At 36.8% G+C, this 22,217-nt stretch overlaps 1 protein-coding gene across 2 annotated transcripts in view; it reads right to left on the bottom strand.

Annotated features, from left to right (window-relative positions):
- The window catches only part of CAPN7 (calpain 7), a 40,976-nt gene extending 23,600 nt beyond the window's left edge, over positions 1-17,376 (bottom strand). The window contains exons 1-7 of one of the 2 annotated variants that reach the window (XM_081801956.1): positions 17,023-17,376; positions 13,986-14,094; positions 9,226-9,383; positions 8,276-8,343; positions 6,128-6,328; positions 4,672-4,758; positions 1,030-1,156 (exon numbers count right to left, since the gene is read on the bottom strand). In XM_081801956.1, coding sequence (XP_081658082.1) covers positions 1,030-1,156; positions 4,672-4,758; positions 6,128-6,328; positions 8,276-8,343; positions 9,226-9,383; positions 13,986-14,094; positions 17,023-17,124 — 852 coding nt within the window. In that variant the 5' untranslated portion in view covers positions 17,125-17,376. The remainder of the gene's footprint in view (positions 1-1,029; positions 1,157-4,671; positions 4,759-6,127; positions 6,329-8,275; positions 8,344-9,225; positions 9,384-13,985; positions 14,095-17,022) is intronic. The other variant, XM_006742959.3, reaches the window with a different exon arrangement.
- Positions 17,377-22,217: the final 4,841 nt, after the last annotated feature.

Here is a 22,217-nt window from a genome sequence, read left to right on the forward strand (position 1 = left end):
CAGACTCCCTGCCGAGCAGGGAGCCCGATGCGGGACTCGATTCCGGGACTCCAGGATCATGACCTGAGCCGAAGGCAGTCGCTTAACCAACTGAGCCACCCAGGCGCCCTTAAAGGCCTTTTTTAAAGTTCATTATAATATGACCAACTAAACTGAATATGCACATCAAAAGATTCTTGATCATAGTATTTCAGGACCATTATTTTTATACTAACTGGAAGACATCTGTACTTCAATGCAAAACTTAACTGAATAAAATTTGCAATAAAACCATATTGTTGGGGCGCCTGGGTGGCTCAGTCGTTAAGCGTCTGCCTTCAGCTCAGGTCATGATCCCAGGGTCCTGGGTTCGAGCCCCACATCGGGCTCCCTGCTCGGCAGGAAGCCTGCTTCTCCCTCTCCCACTCCCCTTGCTTGTGTTCCCTCTCTCGCTGTCTCTCTCTCTGTCAAATAAATAAATAAAATAAAAATCTTTAAAAAAAAAAAAAAAACCCATATTGTTGTTACACCACTGAAGTGTTTTTAAATAAACCTAATATCTTCCTTTTTTAAAAATATCTATTCTCAGGGTGCCTGGGTGGCTCAGTTGGTTAAGCCTCCAACTCCTGGTTTCAGCTCAGGTCAGGAGATTGAGCCCCGTGTCGGGCTCCATGCTCAGCATGGATTCTGCTTGAAATATTCCCTCTCCCTCTACTCCTCCCTCTCCTCCCCCACTTGTGTGCTCTCTCTCAAATAAAATCTTTAAAAAAAAAAAAATCTATTCTCTTATCAAGGTGAAGCTGAGATCCTCAACCTTCTCATCTGCAAGAACATATTGATAAACAGGGTCTATATAAAAATCTGTAATTGCTCAAACCAGTTATTCATACTCATATTATCTCAGTATGTCTAAGTCAAAGTGTGCAGAATAATTTTTCCAATTATACTCATGCACCTAAATATATGATAAAAACCAAAAAAAATCCCCAAATCTACATTCAAATTACTTCAAAATGTTAGCTTTCATATAAAATTATATAAAATGTTTACCTGCTTTATGCTAAAACTGGACACAGTATAAATCATTGTAGGATTGTTGGTGAGGTCTTCTGGTCGTACCCATTTGGAAAATGTAGCTTTTTGTTTAGGTGATAATGGTAGCTTGCCCCATCTATCACTGAGGTAATAATAAAAATTAAATACTATTACTACTACTAAAATTAATCTTTAAAAATGACACAAAAACAAAATTAAATTTCCTAGAGATTTATTTTTTTGGTATAATGATCATAGCTATTACATCATCCTAAAATAATGCTCTGGTCAAATCTGGCTCTTCACACTTAACCATGAATCCAGTCAATGTGCTCATCCTTCTCGATTGAAAAAGTATAAATTTATAACTGCAAACAGGAAAGCAACTTAAATTCACTTATATTTACTTTAAGAATATAATTTAAAAGTTTACATTAGCATCGTTATATTCAAAAAATTCAGTTTCAATAAAATGGAACCATTAACAATAACACAAGCTGATTCAATTCAAAAGGATCTAGGAAGCTACAGATCCTTACGATGGCTCTTGAAAAACTCTTTCTCTCCAAGGCTAACAATGAGAGTAGTTAATTATTCATTAACAACCATGTGCCAGACATCATGCTAAAGTACTTTATACACACTATTCATTTAATCCTTAAAACAATTCCATTAAAGCAAATATTTTTGGAAAAGGCTTAAAAGTGATTTAGTAACTTGCCAAGGTCACATAGCTAAAAAGTGGCAGTAGTGGCATTTGAATCCAGGTCTTGGGTGCCGGATCCACATTCTTACCCACTACCCTCTGCTGCGTGTTGGGAATATGCTGGGTGGTATTTCTCTAAGACTGATGTATAGCACAAAATAAAAAACACCCATCTTTCCTCAAACCTCTTCTAAGGGTAACAGTCTTCAGGTTTCCTAAGATTTCTAGGATAATACAAAGTTTATGGTATGCAAACTGAGGCAAATATAACATGGTTTTTTAAAAAAATATTAACAGTAGGAGAAAGGTGCTTTTGTGGTCATTTGTGATCTACAAACTCCTACATTTTCTTCATTAGAGGACATCTGTAAATGTTTAATAAACCAAGGTTAATGTAAATTTCTTAGACTATTGTATATAACACTTCTCAAACTTTTTGATGATCATCTCATAGAACCACTAGTGTTCTGGTGACATTTTGGTACCTGTGTAGGAACAGTAGCTGATTGTAAATAGAAAGTGAGCCGAACAAATTTAGAAGAATTTAAATTTTTAAAATTCTAGGGTAAAAAAAGTTAATTCAAATCTGTAATTTAATTACTTTGTATTATCAACCTGCCATATGAGAATACAGAGTAAATCCAAGATTCCTTAATAACTGTTCTCTCAAAGTCACCACTAAGTTATCAAATTCAGTGTTTTCTTATAACTTTAAAGATATTAAACATATTTTATAAATATAATTTATATTCAACATGCTTACTTTAAGATTTAAAGATACATGAACCGAATAGAAAAAAAAATGTTTAAAAATCACTCAATCTTTCTAACCAAAGATTCATAAATTGTAGAGCCCTTTTCATCAGTCTGTTACCTTTGAATTTTGAAATATTTACTGTTACTTTTTCTTCTGATTACTCTACTGTAAAATAATCTAGAAAACAAGAATGGAAAAATCTTGCTAGAGTAACCTAGTATTTATTCTTGATTTTTCTCCAAATTTAATGAATTCAGCAAGTACTTACTGAGTATCTACTAGATGCCAGACATCGCACTACGCACAGGAGCACAATTAAAAGAGACATGGTCTCTGTCCTTATGAAACATAATCCAGTATGGAGGACTGGCACTAGGTAATCTTATACAAAATATGTAAAATTCCAACTGTCACAAGTGCTATGCCTAAATTCAGGGAGTTTGCATGGTATCATATTTTACTGTTTTAATTATATTGTAAGTATTTTCCCATGTTATTTAATTTCTTGAAAACCTGACTGTTCATGGTTGTGTAGTATTATTCTTATAGATGTTCTGTTATACAAGCACTAAAAACATGATTTATCTTATTACACAAAGACTGGAACTACAAGTTTATATCCCTACTCAGATATAACCATTTAAGAGCGTATTAGAATAACTGATTCACACTTTCACAATTACAATATTGATAAGTATCTTTTATATAAATCTTTGACTACTATGAACACTTTTTCAAACTGGTCTCCTGAAGTGAAATTACTGGTCAAAGGGATAAACTTTTGTTTGCTTGTTTATTTTAAACATTTTGAAGTATCTGAAATGTAAAACCAAACTTTGTAATATAATTTAGAATTTAACAAAAATAATTATTTTTCTAAGTTAACCCTTATTATATAACAATGTAATAAGCACTAAGTGCTTTATATTTTATTAACTAATTTAATGATCACAGTAACACTATGAGCTAGATTCTATTCTTATTTTAAAATCTGAGACAGATTTAACAACTTGCCCAGCATCATACAGCATACAAAACTGGACAGTTTGGCTCTAGAAATCTGTGCCCTTAATATCGATCAATGTTATAGAGCTTCTCAGATATAAAAATTTCTTAGACTCCAATCAGTGACTAGCATCACACGGTTGCCTGGGTGAAAAAAATTAGGTTGATAACTCACTGGCTAGAAGTCGAACTGTTGCCCATCTAAGAACAGCAAAACACTAGAAAATGGGAAAGCAGCTCTTTTGTTCTTTACAGAGCCTTTTATAGAACTGGCATGTAATAAACATCAACTCTGATTTTTTTCTAATAGAACATGCTCATTGCAAAAATTTTGAAAAATTTTAAAAAGTTAAATCACCCAGTTTTGCTATCTAGAGATAACCACTGTAAATATCTGACATGTACCTTTACATCATTTTTTCTATTTATCTATAAATACATGAAATGAAAGAAAAATATACATATAACATCCAAATTTTCTGTTTTTAAATTTACTATATTGAACGCATTTTCCCTACCTCTTTCAAAGATGTATTTTTTATTGGTAGCATAAGCATTTACTATAATAACATAGATATGCCATTCTTTATTCATTCTCATATTGTTGGATATTTAGTTTGTTTCAGTAATTTTTTGCTGTAACAGATGCTTTGATGAATACCCTTTTTAAACACATCTTTAGTCAAATTTTTATTTCCTTAGAATTAGTAGAAGCTGGGAGTCATGAACCAAATAACATTTTTAACACAAGTTTAACACAAGCTGCCACTGTTCCAGAAGACTGTGCTAACCAACATTTTCATAATTAACCCTTTCTTGAACTGGATTTTTTTTAGTAAATAACGACACTGTCACCATTCTATTCCACTTTCCATTCCATTCTTTCTTTACTGACTTTGCTGTTGTGATTCAAACACCAATTTGACAAATATTTACTTTGTGCCAGGTACTGTGCTAGTGTAACTGTAGGCGAAAGGAGATCCATATGTGCCCATTACCAGGCAAATGCCCACACAGATACTCTTGCTATGTTGCCTTACCTTTTTCCACAACTGTACCTCTTTTCCAAACGTTTTTATTACAAATTTTAATTTCAAGGCTATGAGCTAAATTGGATTTCAGAGTATGGAAAAACTACTGGAAAACGAAAATCATCTCGGAAGTAAAAAGTACAATAGTGCTTACTTACCAGAAAGGCATTGGATAGGCAAAACGTTCCCTCAGATCAATACTCATGAAAGGAACATATTCTATACCATTTATTTTTGATGTTGTCCTACAAAACACAAGGAAAAAAATCTAAAGTAAATGTTCAAGTTTACCTTAACTACTGATCTTATTCAAAATTTATATGACAAAGTATGGCACTTTAATAAAATTAAAATGATAATCTCATGTTGTTGATATCTTTAATAAAATTTTCACAAAATCGTTGAATACCAAAAAATAAATGATTCAATTCAATTCTGTAAGACTTATTCTTTTAAGACTTACATCCTTCACAACTAAACTATGGTCTCAAGATAAGCCTGCACTAAACGTATTGAAAGTATCCTTGACACCAAGACACAAAATGAGTGACTGTGTATCCTCATTTCTGAGAGGATGAGAACTTTTCACCTGTATGAAGGATAGCTGAATTCTGTTAGGTAGAAATATTATTTTTTTGTTGTAGCATGAAATTCAAAGGTGTGTAGAAAGGAGCACATGGATGCTGAGTAGCCTCAGTGTTGGACTATTACTGTCTCTCAGCTCCAAAACCACCCTTCTTTGTCTTGCTGTGTGTTGTGGTGGTTCATATGCAATTTTTCCAGGCAAGATGAGACACATTAGAAGAATTAAAATCTTCAGCAGGAAAAAAAAAAAAAGAAAACTGCCTTCAGGTGGCTGCTCCAAATGAAGGAACCCTTTCAGCGCAATTTTAGGAAATTAAAAGTGAGCAACTACATGACTTGCACAGCTCTCAGCAGCTTGGATCTCTTCCAGTTGAAGAGCAGCCACTCTGGCTCAGAGATATAGCCCATCTACACCAGCTCAGAATGCAAGCACAAGGATTTCCTCATCTTTGTTGTTTGCATTTTTAATATCCCCTGAGGCTGCTTCCATACCGGTAACTGAGTTGGCAAATGTTTTCTGTAAAAAGGACCAGACAGTACATTGTTTTGGCTTTGCAATGAGGTCTCTGTCACATATTCTTCTGTTTTTTGTTTTCTCTTTTATAACCCTTTAAAGAAATGTAAAAACTATTCACCACTTCAGGCTTCCCTTTGCTGACCCAGACCTACACTATTTGAAGGTAACAGTTTTCTCCCCATCAGGGCTCTGGTTACTAGCTGCGTAGATGATGAGTGGTCTGCCACAGCTCTATTCTGCTGTTTGACCTTTAGTGCTCGATTTTAAAGTATGCTAGGATTTTTAGGAAAACATATGTCTAGTAGAAATGCTAACACTAAAATATACTATAACACATTTTAACTATTTCAAGTTGGGGCTATATGACAATATAATTTATAATTTCATAATAAAAGCACAACACACTATAACAAAGATGTGATTACAACTCAGCAAATCTAATGAAAATTAAATTACCTGTGTTGATTATGTTAACAAAATTATTCATTACAATGAATCATAAACTGATTTACCTGAGAACTTCTATTTCTTCTGCTGTATATCTCTGTCCTTGTGCATCACATGACTGTGGACTTATAAAGGGTTGAGGTCTTTCAAGGAAAGGACTAGTCCCTAGTGGAAAATGTGCTCTCGTTGGAGGTGGCTTTGGTTTGATATTTGTTGACTTGATTTTGCATAATGGTTTTGTTAAAGGCTCACTCAATGCTTCTGCTCTATAATAGAAAGAGGTACAGAAAAACTGTTCTAGTTTTTCTTCTCACATTTAAGCTTTCCAGAAAATAAAATTTACTTCAAGAACCAGTCAAGCATTCCTAATGTAAAATTAGTAGATAAGATTCATACATATCAGTCAGCAGTTCACTTCTTAAGCTACTTCCGAAAATAAGTATTTCACAACTGATACACATTAATTGATACTATTGCTGTATCAACTGCAATTATTGAGCACTTACTGCATGTCAGATACTACGCAAGGTAAGGGGGATACAAGAAAATATAAAATGCAATCTCCGCTTTTAAGGTGTTCACAGTTTTGTGGGGGAAAGACAACTGCATCCAAAGTGACAGATGCTAGAAGTATTATATGTGAGTGAACACACGGCAAAAGATATTAACTTAATGACCAAGAAAAGACAGTGAGTCGGGGGAGGTTATTCTGAATTGATGTTTGAGCTGCAGAGAAGTCCACCTGGGGAGTGAGGGAGCATTCTAAGTAGAGAATAGCATGTGCAAAAGTATGAACTAGCATAGCGAGTTAAGATAACTTCCAAAAAAATAGATGAAGTCCCTATGAAAAGTTAAAAACAAGAGGCAGAAGGAGAGGAGACCAGGGGCAAGAGTTGATCATGGAATGTCTCACATGATATTCAAGGGAATTTTGGCTTTGTTTTGTCAAAGGTTCAGCGAGCTAAAAAACAGAAGTTCTTAATTTGAGGTCCACATATGAGCTCCAGGAATCTTGTTAACACTCTGAAATTACATAAAATGCACATGAAAAAAATTTTATGTACATTTCTCCTAGAAAGAGGATCCATAATTTTGAAAAGACCCTCAAAGAAGCCAATGACTGACCCACCCCTCTGTGCTTAGGGTGCACTCAGAGGATACTGGATGGGTTATCCACACAGGTAATAAACATCACCTCTGATTCTGACTCGTGAAAAAAGTGAAAATGGATAAGATAACTATGTGTCAAGTGCCCATATCCTCATGAATCAGGAGAGACAAACTAAATGTTAGATGACGACAATGAAAAGGAAGGACGACTGTTATACCTCAATTTAAAAAAAGAAGGGCTGGGGGTGGTATTGCTACCAAGTCAGACCCTCAAAAGGAGGTAATTTTATTAATTCAGACTGTAACTAAAAATGCCATTTCCATCCTTTTCCTTCATCTATAACACTCTTTAAGAGGTATAATTCTCTTGTGCAAATCTGTTCATTCTCAAATACCTACTGAACACATACGGTATGTTGGCACTCTGCTAGGTGGTTACAGCATTGAACAAAACAGACAAAATTCTCTGCACTCACAGAGTTTACATGGAGGGTTGGGGGGCTTAAAGGAACACGGACATTAATAACAAACATGATAAACTGGTAACTTTCATATGCCTTAGAAAGTGGTTAAGAGCTTTGGGAAAGAATATTAGGGCAAGCAGGAGGAAAATACTGGAGGAGGTTCCATTTTAAATAAAATGGTTAGGGCAGGCTTTTTTGAAAAGTTGACATTTGAGCAAAGAGTTGAAGGAGTTACACACCCTATATAATTTGGGATATGTGAATGGTTATAGGCCAGCTCATTCTCAATTTCTCTACTTTTAATAGTAGCTCTGGAAGGCTCTCTGGAAGTTCTCCCCAGAAATCTGGTGTTACACAACAGAAGGAAGTCTTCCACTTCAAACACCATAATCATTGTTTTACACATAGCAAAAACTAAATAAAACAGGTCTTGGCTGATTTGTTATTTATTGAGTTTAAAGCAGGGAACTAGAGAGGAATAAATTCACCCAGAGGAAGAAGGTAGACCTGCTCTAGATCTCAGCTTAAAGATGGAGGTTTGTTACTACGAACTCTATACATATTTAGAGAAATTTGTCAAATTTAAGTAACATAGTTCACTGCTATCCATGGATAAGAACTTGAGTGACCAAAACTCACCTATCTAGTGCCTGTCGAGCCAACTGTTTCAGTTTATTTTGCAGAGTTTTATCAGCAGTTTCATAAGACTTAAGAGAAAGAAAGACAGACATTCTGAAGCATAATTTTTTTCTTTGCTTGATTCATATTTCTAAGCAAAAAACTTATAATGCAATATATTTTATATATAATATATATATATAAATAATGAGAGAACAAAAAAAGATGACAATTTGTTTTCATCCTTAAAGGTATATTTAAAATGGTGTTGAAAACCTGACATTGAGGTAAACCTGAAGACCACTTCATGTGGTAAATGAACCACAACTGTAAGAACATGGTGCCATGGAAACTGAGCAGCAGGAAACTGAGGAGACCAGCACTTACCTCCAGAAATCAGGCAAGATGGTTTCCCTGAACAAAAAGGCAGTCAGTCCTCTGACAATACTGAGAACACCACTCTCTATCATTTCACCTCACATTCCTGTCAAATGCACTGCTCTTATGCACTAGAGCCCCTAAACTTAGCTGTTCCAACCAGGGTCCTCAGGAAGCAGTAAAAGCCACTCAGCATATAGATTTTACACTGCAAATCAATAAAGCTCTCCCAAACCACCACCTTATTTTCAAATGTAAGAAATTTTTTAAGAAGGGGGAGGTTTATTTTAAATTCATAGATTTGTAATGAGTTCTTCCTGTAATAAGTTAATTTTAGGTATATGGGTTTAAACAGGTTAAAAAAATAATACCTATAATTAAAAAAACCATTGCCTAATGACTCAATCTTACTACTGTCAATTTTTTAACAAGAGGTTTAAAACCCATCATTAGTTTTCTGTTCTTCATCTTTTAATGAAGAGTAACAATTATATTTATAATTATTTTTCTTTAAGGAATTGTTAAATAAAATTCACTAGTAAGAGAAATTTCTTAGCATAATTCCACCAAATTTAACTAGTAGCTATACATACGGTTTTCAGACAGAGATCTACGGCTTCAGTATACAATTCTATAGCATCTTCAACATTCCCTTTTTCATCTTCATCAAAAGCTTGAGTAACAAGGAAATGAGCACGTTCTAAGTCCAACTGATGTTTTGATTTCAAAGGACCAGCACTCTTTGACTGAACTAGGACAGGAAGAAAGCCATATAGATGAAATTATTATCTATATATGTACTTATATATGCAGGAAACAACACACCATTTTAATATATTTAAGATACTCTTTATAAAAACTTTATAATTTGTCATTTAAAAAACTTAGCAAGGTCAAAAAATAATCCTTAAAAAATGACTCCTTTCAATCTGAATTTTAAGGCCTAAAAAAGAGTCCCCATTTGTTTGACTCATCTCACAATGCACACCAGAGACCAAAAATACCAAAAATGTATTATTTATTGAAAAAAAAATTTCCCCTGAATTTCTCTCTCCTTACCAGCACTTTCTTCCTTTAAAAAAATAAAACACCAGTCCTCCTCCTTACATAGCCCTGGCCCCACTCCCAAAAACAAAACAAAAAAACTTAGAAAATGTTAAGCCTAAAGAAACTCAATTATGTTTTAAGGTAATTAAAAAAAATTTTTTTTCAGTACAGACAATTGTGTAATACAATATCCTAGGCCCTGATGATAAAGTTCCTGCTGTTTCCCATTCATCTGAGTCCAGATTAAATAATCACATATTTTTACCGTTCTTTGAAATAAGTATTTGTTTTTAATATAAAGGTATATATCAATAAGGGACCTGTATCAAGATTATATACAAAGATCTCTTACAAGTAAACAATAAAAAGACAATTCCAATTTTGAAAATGAGTGTGGTGAGCAATCATGTCAACTTGTGTCAACTTTACTGGGTACCCAGATACTTGGCTAGACATGACTTCTAGGTATGTCTAAGAGAGTGATTCTGAATGAAATTAACCTTTGAATTGGTAGTAAAAGCAGACTGTCCTCCCCGATATGGGTGGGCATCACCTAATCCACTGAGGGACTGAACAGAACAAAAAGGCAGAGGAAGGGAGAATTTGCCTTCTCTGCCAGACTGTTTTTTTTTTTTTTTGGTCTTTTCCTGCCCTTGGGACTTGGGTCTTACACCATCAACTCCCCTGCTTCTCAGGCCTTTGGACTTGGACTAAATAAACTATACCACTGGCTTTCTTGGGTCATTCCTGCTTGCAGACTGCAGAGTGTGGGACTTCTTAGCCTCCATAATGAGGTTCCACTATAAGCCAATTCCTTATATAAAATCTCTTTATATATATTCTACTGGTTCTTTTTCTCTGGAGAACCCTGACTTACATAATGGGCAAAGAGTCTGTATAACCATTTTCCCAAAGAAGATATTCAAATGGCCAACTGGCCCATGAGAAGATGCTCAACAACATTAGCCAGCAGGGAAATGCATATCAAAACCTAAGATGCCACCTTTACACCCACTTGGGTGGCTAAAATTACAAAAGACAGAAAATAACAAATGTTGATAAGGATGTGAAGGAAATGAAACCCTCATATATTGCTGATGGAAATGTAAAATGGTGTCGCCACTTCGGAAGACAGTTCAGCAGTTCCTCGAAAAATTAGATATCAAGCTACCATATGACCCAGCAATTTCACTCCTGGGCATGTATCAAAGAGAAAGAGAACTAAAAACACATGTCCACACAAAAACATATATACAAACATTCAAAGCAGTATTATTCATTAACAGCCAAATGATGGAAACAAGCCAATGTCCATCAACTGATGAATGGATAAACAACATATAGTATATTGATATGACGGCACTATTATTCAGCCATAAAAAGGAATGAAGTATTGATACATACTACAACATGGATAAATCTTGAAAACATTATGTTAAATGAAAAAAGCCAAACCCCAAAGGCCACAAATTAGATGATTCTATTTACATGAGATGTCCAAAATAGGCAACTCCAGGGAGATAGAAAATAGGTTAGTGTTTGTTAAGAGGACAGAGGGTGGGAGGAATGGGGAATGACTGCTAATGGATAAGAGGTTTCTTTTGGGGCAACAAAAATGTTCTAAAATTAGATAGTGGTGATGGTAGCACAACTCTGCAACATACTAAAAACCACTGAATTGTATACTCTAGTAAGGTGAATTTTATGGTACATGAATTATATCTCTATAAAGCTGTTATTAAAAAAAAAAGCTTTACATTTTGTCTCTTAAAGGTATGGTGGTGACCTTTTAGAACTTTAACTCTCAGAAACACCTCTCTGAAGTATGTGCTAATCTACCATTTACAAAATGAAGACACAAAAGCTCAAAACATTAAAATATATAGCCCAGGGTTTCTCAGCCTCATACTACTAACATGTTCAGCTGGATAATTCTTTGCTGTAGACTGACCTGTGCACTGGAGGATTTTTAATAAGATCCCTGGCCTCTACCCAACTGGATGCCATAGTATACTCCCCACTTCTCCCTAATCTAAAAACCAAAAATCTTCCGAGGTGCAAAACTGTTCCCAGTGAGAATGACTGATCTAGCCTAGGTTTTGTAGCTATAAGCTACAAGATCTTGTAATTCTAGGTCTTGAGCTCTTTATACTACACTGATGAATTTCAAACTGTGTTACCCTTCCCCACTCAGAAATCAACTTAACTCTCAAGAGTCTATCAGCAAAATTTGTTTTAAACATTGTCTGAAATGCTAAAGAAACCATTTAATTCTCTACAGATTACACTCCATAGGTTGAACATAATGGGTCAAAAAGCTGGCAATACAATTAAGGTATGCTATGCTTTAAAAATCCTTCTGGAACTTTATTTCTCAAGAGATTAGAGCTGTCACATTCCGTGCCTAAATATCACCTTTGTAAATATTTTATAAATGTATTTGGCTGGGAAAATGGAGTTACTTTGAATTACATGGTATTTTGGATACCTGAATCAATATAACTTTCTATCAGCTGAGGCCCTGCTACACAGGCAGTTCACTTTTCAATACATCCAATTTCTGGGCACTGTCTTAAACTAAACTATCTCATCCTTAAGGGTATCATTCTAACAAGAAATCCAATGATGGAATCTACTTTTTCCTAATGATGTGCTTATAACTGCTCTTATCTATTCAGAATGAGTGGTAAAAAGTAACACTAAGTCCATTAGGCAATGCTGAATAAAGAGTCCTCTAAGCTGCTTCTGGCTTTATTATATAGCCACAGTAAAAAAGGGTTAAAAAGAACGCAGTGAGAAAAATGCATTTCTAAAACAAAATGCCAGCAGGTGATCATTTTCTTTTCTATCCAAGTCAAGAGCAGATTTTGACAGCAGCCACATACTTCTAACAAAACTGTGATCACTAAGCCTGTGTACTTGTTTCATGACATTTGCCATGCTGTTTACAAAAATAAATACAAGTCGTTCCAGGTCTCTACTTACATGTTGCTTTCCAAGATATGGTTTTAAAAAAAGAGTTTAGCTAAGGTCTTGAGGTTGAGGATACGGATATAGAAGAGACCATGAACATACTGCTGTAGTCTTTAACATTAAAGGGAAGTAAAGACGGCTCTTGAACAATGTGGGGGATTAGCGGCGCTGATGGAAATCTGCATATTAACTTTTGACTCCCCCAAAACTTAACTACTAATAGCCTACTAGAAGCCTTACCAATAACCTAAGTTGATTAACACATATTTTCTATGTGTGTTATATATTATATTCTTATGATAAAGTAAGCTAGACAAAAGAAAATACTAAGAAAATCATAAAGAAGAAAAAATACATTTACAGTACTGTAAAAAATCTGCATGTAGGAGTGCCTGGGTGGCTCAGTCGGTTAAGTGTCTGCCTTCGGTTCACATCATGATTCCGGGGTCCTGGATGGAGCCCTACGATGGTGGGCTCCCTGCTCAGCGGGGAGTCTCCTTGTCTTTCTCCTTCTGCCCCTCTACCTCCTTGTGTTCTCTCCCTCTCTCGCAAATAAATAAAATCTTCAAAAAAAAAATCTGCATGTAAGTGGACCTGCACAGCTCAAATCCCTGTCGTTTAAGGGTCAACTGTAGTCATTTAATCTTAATATCAGGAGACAGCATGTGACAGATATTGAAAAAGTAGACTTTAACAGGGTCCTAATCCTGACTCTGACAATGATACAGTTTGAATGTATATAATTCACTATCTCTGTACCCCTGGGAAATTAGGAGATTAGACTATATTATTCGTAAGGTTCCTATTAACAGATTTATCACTTATTTCCACACTATGACTTTTTTAAAAATTTTATTATGTTATGTTAATGACCATACATTACATCATTAGTTTTTGATGTAGTGTTCCATGATTCACTGTTTGCATAGAACACCCAGTGCTCCATTCAGTACATGCCCTCTTTAATACCCATCACCAGGCTAACCCATCCCCCCAGCCCCCTCCCCTCTAGAACTCTCAGTTTGTTTCTCAGAGTTCATAGTCTCTCATGGTTCGTCTCCCCCTCCGATTTCCCCCCCTTCATTTTTCCCTTCCTGCCACACTATGACTTTTAAAGACATGATTACCAAAAAAGGAATGAGCAGCAAGAGTGAAGATCAAGATCTAAAGATGAAAAGGAAAAAGAAAGAGAAACACTAGGGACTAATATAACACCGTATGTCAACTTTTTTCAATAATAAAAATTTAAAAAAAAAGAAAGAGAAACATAGGGGGAAAGGATGTGATGAGAGAGAAGAAAAAAAAATGGTAAGTTTAGTAGTCCTTTACTAACCTGCTGAATGCAAAGCCTGAACTCTTTCCAGATACTCATTTATTTTTTCTTGAATATGTTCTAGGCCTGATCCTGCCATCTCAGCATAAATTAAGGCTTGTGCAGCTTCCTAAAAAAAGAAAAAAAATCAAAGGAATCTTACAGATGAATTACAATCTGAATTTTCTCTACCACTTCGTAACTCATTATTGCTGTCTATGAACTATAAAATAAGAATGTCTTTAAGACAGTACCAAGAAGGTTATATAACCCTCCAACACCTTTTCTTCAGTTCTCAATACTCTCAATTTTCTCATACTGTTGAAAATTTACAAACTCAAATACAAGAGATTATAAACATTTTCTTAGAATAGCTTTAGCTCACATGTCTTTTGCTTTCCTTTTTCTTTACGCAATAGGTCAGACTTAAAATCATATACCTTGAAAATATGAATTGAGCCTGAAAAGCATAAGGACAGGTATATAATAATAATACTCATTACTATTGGTTAATAATAATAAAAACAGTCAGTTGGTTAATGATAACAAATAAAATTAAATGTCAAAAGAAGATTATAATAAATTATAAAGGTCAAGGTGCCTGGCTGGCTCAGTTAGTAGAGTATTAGACTCTTGATCTCAAGGTTTTAAGTTTGAGCCCCACGTTGAGTGTAGAGAGTACTTAAAAATTAAAAAAAAAATTATAAAGGCTAAATATCTCACAGTGGAAAGAAAATCTTCTTCTCCATAGAAAATATTGCCAAAGGGTGACACATTTTAAAGCAGATTTCAGTTGTATGAAATAAACTTATTTCAATTAAGAAAACCTGGATTCATCATCCAGTTTTTCTAATACTCCCACAGCCACTTATGCTGTGGCTAGTGAGGAAGAAAGAGCCTCACTCTCCCCATCACCATTCTAGGATAACAGGTTACCAATGTTACAGCGAGAAGGACCACTGAGAGATTTCTCCAAAGTAAAAACACCTTCTCAGCAATAACCTAAGCATGTGCACTTTACAGAGGCTGATGCATGATGGATCCAAAGAAGCCAGCCATCTACTGAATATCTAACTTTTTGAATCCAGTTGTTGGAGCAGGAGTTGTTTCACTGAAAAAAATCAGTAAAAAGAGTCTGAAATTGAATGAAATGAAATGAAAATTCATTGAAAGGCTGTGGGAATAGGAAAGAGGATATTCTCAGATTCTGTAACTCAGACATTTCATGGGAGGAAAATATAACTTTACATGTAAACATTTTTTTTTCTTTTTAAAATATTTTTTATTTGAATATAGTTGACACAAAATGTTACATTAGTTTCAGGTGTACAACATAGTGATTCATTTTTTTTTATTATGTTACATTAATCACCATACATTACATCATTAGTTTTTGATGTAGTGTTCCATGTAAACATTAAATATTTTATATTATGTACTATTATTATCTAAATACTGATAGTTTTTATATATATATATATATATATTTCACATCTCCAATTACCTTGATGTAAATACTGACATTCAAATAATTATCTTGCTTAAAAGAAATAAAGCCAACTAAATAATTGCTGGTATCAATCTTATTTTACTCATTTAATTTATATTTGAAAATGACAATTAAAGAATCCCTCATAGAACAGTAATGAAGACCGAAAAATGCTAAAGATCTGGTAAAGTTTATATAAACAGTTCCTAGAAGCACAAACACTTTTCTGACTTTCTCAAGGATAAAAAAAATTCTTCATAATCACATGCATGCAATGGCACAGCAAAACAAGAGGCACCGCGTAGTATTTTCTTTTGCTTTACACAAAGCTATTTTATGTGGCACTATTTTAACCTATGAATATTTGTCAGTTATTTCACAAAACTCAAACACATGGAATTTTACTTTTAAAGAAATACTACCTTCACGAAACTTTCCTCGAAAAGTCCAAAAGAAATGATTATGAAACACACCAAAAGTCTCTAAATATAGGTTATAAAATGAAGGCAATATAATAATAATCTGAGAAATACAAATCATACCTTACTGGCCGCATATACGTTTATATAAAAAAAATTTACTACTCCGCTATTATCAAAGCCTGACATTCTTTTCCTTTTTTTAAAAAAAGGGGGTGGGGGGAACAAAATCACGAGGATACAGCTACCTCCACAAGGAAGCAGAGGGCACAGAGCTGGAGGGGTGTATATGCAAATCCGCAGGACTGGAGAGCAGAGTGGACTGTGGAAGATCATAATCTTTAATAATTCCGCCCCCAGTAACTTAGCCAAAAGAAAGAGCGAAGAAATGTGTAAAGCATTAGCTATAAAGATAACAACTGCACCATTATTTACGATGCTGAAAAATCAGAATGAACCTAAATGCCCATTAGTTTATAAATAAATTATGGTACATTCACATAATGGAATACTACGCATCTGTCGTTAATAAGACTATATTAAACAAGCAACTTTAATGAGTTTTTAAAAGCTCAAATACAAAGAACAGGTTAAAAATAGTATAAACGGTACAATCCAAGTTTGTCTTACGTATAGAGAAGTTGAATCACTATGTTGTTCCCTTGAAACTAACGTAACATTCTATGTCAACTACACTCAAATGTTTTCAAAGCTGCGAATGTAAATACGCGTAGAAAAAGCAGCACAGATGTATTAAATGCCAAGATAAGAGACGTGGTATTCTTTTTTAAAACCTTATTTTCTTCAACGAACGTGCATTATTTTAGTGTGTATCAGAGACCACTTCCCACAAGCCATAAATCAGAGCCAAGTGACAGCGAGAATTAAGTCACTTAACTACCCATACCGAACTACTGCTGCCATAAGTAGCTCAGCGGTGGACATTTGCCATTGAAGACTGTAACCAGAGAAGTGGAGGCTCCCAAGCCTCGACCAAACCTCCCCACCGTGGCAGCAGCCGGGTCGCCTCTCCCTTGAAAAGGAGAGCAGCAGAGCAGGAAGAGGGAAAAGCAAAGCCCAGAAGGCCTGGCCGCCGCCGCACCTGCACCCGCCCCCTGGCCTCTCCTGGTGCTGCGGTCCTCTGCCCTACCTTGTAGTAAAACACCGCCTCGGAATAGCGACCTTCCTGGTCGCGCTGCACCGCCAGCCGGGCGAACTGCACAGCGTCCCGCTCCAGCGCCGTGGCGTCCATGGCGCCGAGGCCCCGCACCGGCGGAGGGAAGGAGGGAAGCCCTGACGCACGAAAGCTCTTCACCGACAGCGGCACCGCCGGGAGACGGACCCGAGAACGCCCCGAAAAGAGCAGCAAAGTTTATTTTCGATGGCTGAGGGAAGGGAGCCGGCCTTCCCGGCCAGGGCCCGCTACAACGCGGCGCCTCCTAATCTCCGGTCCAGCTCCCAGCCTGTGGGGCTGCCCCACATCCCGGCAACCGCATTTCCCCGCCCCGCCCACCGGCTCCACTGCGCAGTCGCAGGCTGCTCCTCGGGAGTTTCTCCGGAGATGGGGCGGCAAAGGCCGGGCTCGTGGGAGTACGTGTGTGATGGGCGGGGCCTGGCCTGCTGGGTGCCGGCGCGCGCGTGACCGCCATGGCTCCCGGGATTGGGTAGGCGAAAAGCAGAGTCAAGTCCGAGCCGCAGACTTCTCCGCAGTTTGCGCGGATGTGGCAATGCCTACGGCAGCTGTTGCGCACAACACTTGGTGGGGGCGGCGCATGCGCCTTACGGAGACTTTTCTCTCCGGTGTGTAAAGGGGAGGTATAAAGGGCCATGGAATAACACTTTCCATCTGGACTGACTTTTTAAAAAGTGGGGACGTAAAATAAGGACATAGGATTCTTTTAAGATACCCTTTTAATTTATTTTCCACAAACTGGATCGTAATCTCATATACCCCTGCCCCCCATGTATGATCTTGGTTGAATTGTCAACAAACAAGGTAATATATCTTCACTTGTACTTATCCTTTAGTCAACTTAATGCTATTGTAATTAACCACTTAATTAGGTGATTATTTGATTAATATCTTTTCCCTTAAAACTCTGAATTCAACAATAATAAAAATGAACTGGTGATAGGCACCACAATATGGCTGAAAGTCAAAATTGAATCATGATAATTCAAAGCAGAAAGACACAGTACATACTGCATAATTCTGTTTATAAGAAACACTATTGGGGCGCCTGGGTGGCTCAGTTGGTTAAGCGACTGCCTTCGGCTCAGGTCATGATCCTGGAGTACCGGGATCGAGTCCCGCATCGGGCTCCCTGCTCAGCAGGGAGTCTGCTTCTCCCTGACCCTCCCCCCTCTCATGCTCTCTCTCTGTCTCATTCTCTCTCAAATAAATAAATAAAATCTTAAAAAAAAAATTATAAAAAAGAAACACTATTAAAGACAAATCTAATCAGTAATGTTAGAAATGAGATCAATGGTTGAGGGGGGATACAAGAGAAACTTCTAGGGTAATAGAAATGTTTTATGTCTTGGTGATGACACCAAAATATATACGTTTGTGGAAACCCATTAAATGCTGTTTTATTGTTTTTAATTTTTAATTGAATTTTACAAAGATTTCTTTTTTATTTATTTATTAAAAAAAAATTTTTTTTTTAAAGATTTTATTTATTTTTTAGAGAGCGAGCGAGAGAGAAACAGCATGAGAGGGGAGAGGGTCAGAGGGAGAAGCAGGCTCCCCGCTGAGCCGGGAGCCCGATGTGGGACTCGATCCCAGGACCTGGGATCATGACCTGAGTCGAAGGCAGACGCTTAACCATCTGAGCCACCCAGGCGCCCCAAAGATTTCTTTTTTAATTTATTTGAGAGAGAAAGCATGGTGTGAGGGGAAAGAGCAGAGGGAGCCAGAGCTTGTTCTCATGCCCCCCCAGATCATGACCCCAGCAGAAAGCAAGAGTCAGTGTGGCCCAACTGACCAGCCTCCCAGGTGTCCCTAAACTCTACATTTTAAATGTGTGATCTAATTTTTTTTCTTAACGGTACCTTAATAAAAAAATTTATTTTAGTCATGGTCTGTATTTAAATGGGAGTCTCGTTTCTTAGTTTCTTTAACCCCTCACATTTAGTGAAATTAATAACATCTAACTGAGCTGTTGTAAAAAAAAAAAAAAACCACACACAAGAATTGGACTTTGTGCCTGGTACAAAGATAGTTCTCATCATTAGTATGACAGTTTTATAACTGAAGCAGGGATGGTTTCTGTCTTTACCAGTTCTATGCTAGTATTGAACGCAAGCCTTGGTCCAGAGCAGGTATTCAGTATTTTATTTTATTTTTTTAAATTTTTAAAGATTTTATTTATTTGACAGAGAGACAGCAACAGAGGGAACACAAGCAGGGGCAGAGGGAGAAGCAGACTCTCTGCTGAACAGGGAGCCTGATGCAGGGCTCAATCCCAGGACCCTGGGATCATGACCTGAGCCGAAGGCAGACGCTTAATAACTGAGTCACCCAGGCACCCCTGTGTTCCGTATTTTAAAACATGAATGAGGGAACCCCCCTACTAAATATATTCAATGTGCCCTCCCCCCATCTCCATTCTGAAGAATGAGATACAAATTCCTTAGCACAGATTAGAAGGTCCTCAGAACATGAGCTCAGGCCATATCCCCAAGGCATTTACGGTCACTGTCTCCCACAAACCGACGACAAGCTAGCACAGACAAATGCAGTTTTCTCATAAGAGGATTTCTATGTCTAATGTTCCTCCTTTCGTTACAGCTTATAGAATTCCTAGTCCATCTTTAAGGAAGTCTTTTCTAGCACTCCTAGGTAGTTGTGATTACTTCCTGCACTTACTCATTTATTCCCTATATATTTAATCCTCATTCATTTACTCAATGAACACTGGACACCTACTTGGTGCCAGGCACAGAGCTACACACTGAAGACACAAACATAAGAGAGAGTGAGATAAGGCAGGGTAAAAGCAAGTTGAAGCTTCAAAATATCTGCCATCTCAACAAAATGGAGTTTTATGGAGTTTTCTAATGCATGAACACAGTAAATCTCCTGTCTTCCAGTCTTTATCTCAGCAGTGTTATACAGTGCACAGATCTTGCACATCATTGAATACATTTATCCCTAAGCATTTCATATTTTTATGCTATTCCAAATTCCATTGTCCAGTTACAACTGTTTTTGGTAATATATAGGAATAAAACTGATATTTATATATTGACCTTGTATTGGGTAATCCCAAAATATCCAGAAAATCTTTTTTGTTTGTTTTTATTTTTTATTTTAATTCAATTAATTAACATACAATGTATTATTGGTTTCAGAGGTACAGGTCTGTGATTCATCAGTCTTATAGGATATCCAGTGCTCATTACATCACATGCCTGCCTTAATGTCCACCACCCAGTTACCCTATCTGACCACCCACCTCCCCTCCAACAACCCTCAGTTTGTTTCCTACGATTAAGAGTCTCTTATGGTTTGTCTCCCTCTCTGGTTTCATCTTGTTTTATTTTTACCCTCTTCACCTATGATCCTCTGTTTTGTTTCTTAAATTCCACATATCAATGAGACCATATGATAATTGTCTTTCTCTGATTGGCTTATTTCACTTAGCATAATGCCCTCTAGTTCCATCCATGTCATTGCAAAAGTCAAGATTTCTTTTTTTTTTTTGATGGCTCTGTAATATTCCATTACATACAGATACCACGTCTTTTTTATCCATTCAACTGTTGATGGACATCTGGGCTCTTTCCATAGTTCGGCTACTGTGGACATTGCTGCTATAAACATTGGGGTGCAGGTGCCCCTTCAGATCCCTACATTTGTATCTTTGGGGTAAATACCCAGTAGTGAAATTGCTGGTTCGTAGGGTAGCTCTATTTTCAACTTTTTGAGGACCTTCCATACTGTTTTTCAGAGTGGCTGCACTGGCATGCATTCCCACCAATGGTGTAAGAAGGTTCCCATTTCTTTGCATCCTTGCCAACATCTGTTGTTTCCTGACTTGTTAATTTTAGCCATTTTGACTGGTGTGAGGTGGTATCTCATTGTGGTTTTGATTTGTATTTCCCTGATGCCAAGTGATGTTGGGCATTTTTTCATGTGTCTGTTGGTCATTTGGATGTGTTCTTTGGAGAAATGTCTCTTTGTGTCTTCTGACCATTTCTTTTTTTTTTTTTTTAAGATTTTATTTATTTATTCATGAGAGACAGAGAGAGAGAGAAGCAGAGGCAGAGGGAGAAGGGAGAAGCAGGCTCCCCGCAGAGCAGGGAGCCCGATGTGGGACTCGATCCCAGGACCCTGGGATCATGACCCAAGCCGAAGGCAGACGCTTAACCGACTGAGCCACCCAGGTGTCCCCTGACCATTTCTTGATTGGATTATTTGTTTTTTGGGTATTGAGTTTGCTAAGTTCTTCATAGATCTTGGATACTAGCCCTTTATCTAATATGTCATTGGCAAATATCTTCTCCCATTCTGTAGGTTGCCTTTTAGTTTTGTTGACTATTTCCTTTGCCGTGCAAAAGCTTTTTAACTTGATGAAGTCCCAATAATTCATTTTTGCTTTTGTTTCCCTTTCCTTCGGAGACGTGTGTAGCAAGAAGTTGTTGTGGCTGAGGTCAAAGAGCTTGCGCCTGTGTTCTCCTCTAGGATTTTGATGGATTATTGTCTCACATGTAGGTCTTTCATCCATTTTGAGTCTATAATTTTGTCTATGGTGTAAGTAAATGGCCCAGGTTCATTCTTCTGCATGTGGCTGTCCAATTTTCCCAACATCATTTGTTGAAGAGACTGTCTTTTTTCCATTGGATGTCCTTTCCTGCTTTGTTGAAGATGAGTTGACCATAGAGTTGAGGGTCCATTCCTGGGCTCTCTGTTCTGTTCCATTGATCTATGTGTCTGTTTTTGTGCCAGTACCATACTGTCTTGATGATGACAGCTTTGTAATAGAGCTTGAAGTCTGGAATTGTGATGCCACCAGCCTTGGTTTTCTTTTTCAACATTCCTCTGGCTATTTGGGGTCTTTTCTAGTTCCATACAAATTTTAGGATTATTTGTTCCAGTTCTGTGAAAAAAGTGGATGGTATTTTGATGGGAATTGCATTGAATGTGTAGATTGCTCTAGGTAGCATAGACATTTTAACAATACTTTTTCTTCCAATCCATGAGCATGGAACGTTTTTCCATTTCTTTGTGTCTTCCTCAATTTCTTTCATGAGTATTCTATAGTTTTCTGAGTACAGATCCTTTGCCTCTTTGGTTAGGTTTATTCCTAGGTATCTTATGGTTTTGGTTGCAATTGTAAA

Source organism: Leptonychotes weddellii, chromosome 1 (assembly GCF_054177405.1).
Source record: "Leptonychotes weddellii isolate Sample4059 chromosome 1, ASM5417740v2, whole genome shotgun sequence".
In the NCBI taxonomy this organism is placed as follows: Eukaryota; Metazoa; Chordata; class Mammalia; order Carnivora; family Phocidae; genus Leptonychotes; species Leptonychotes weddellii.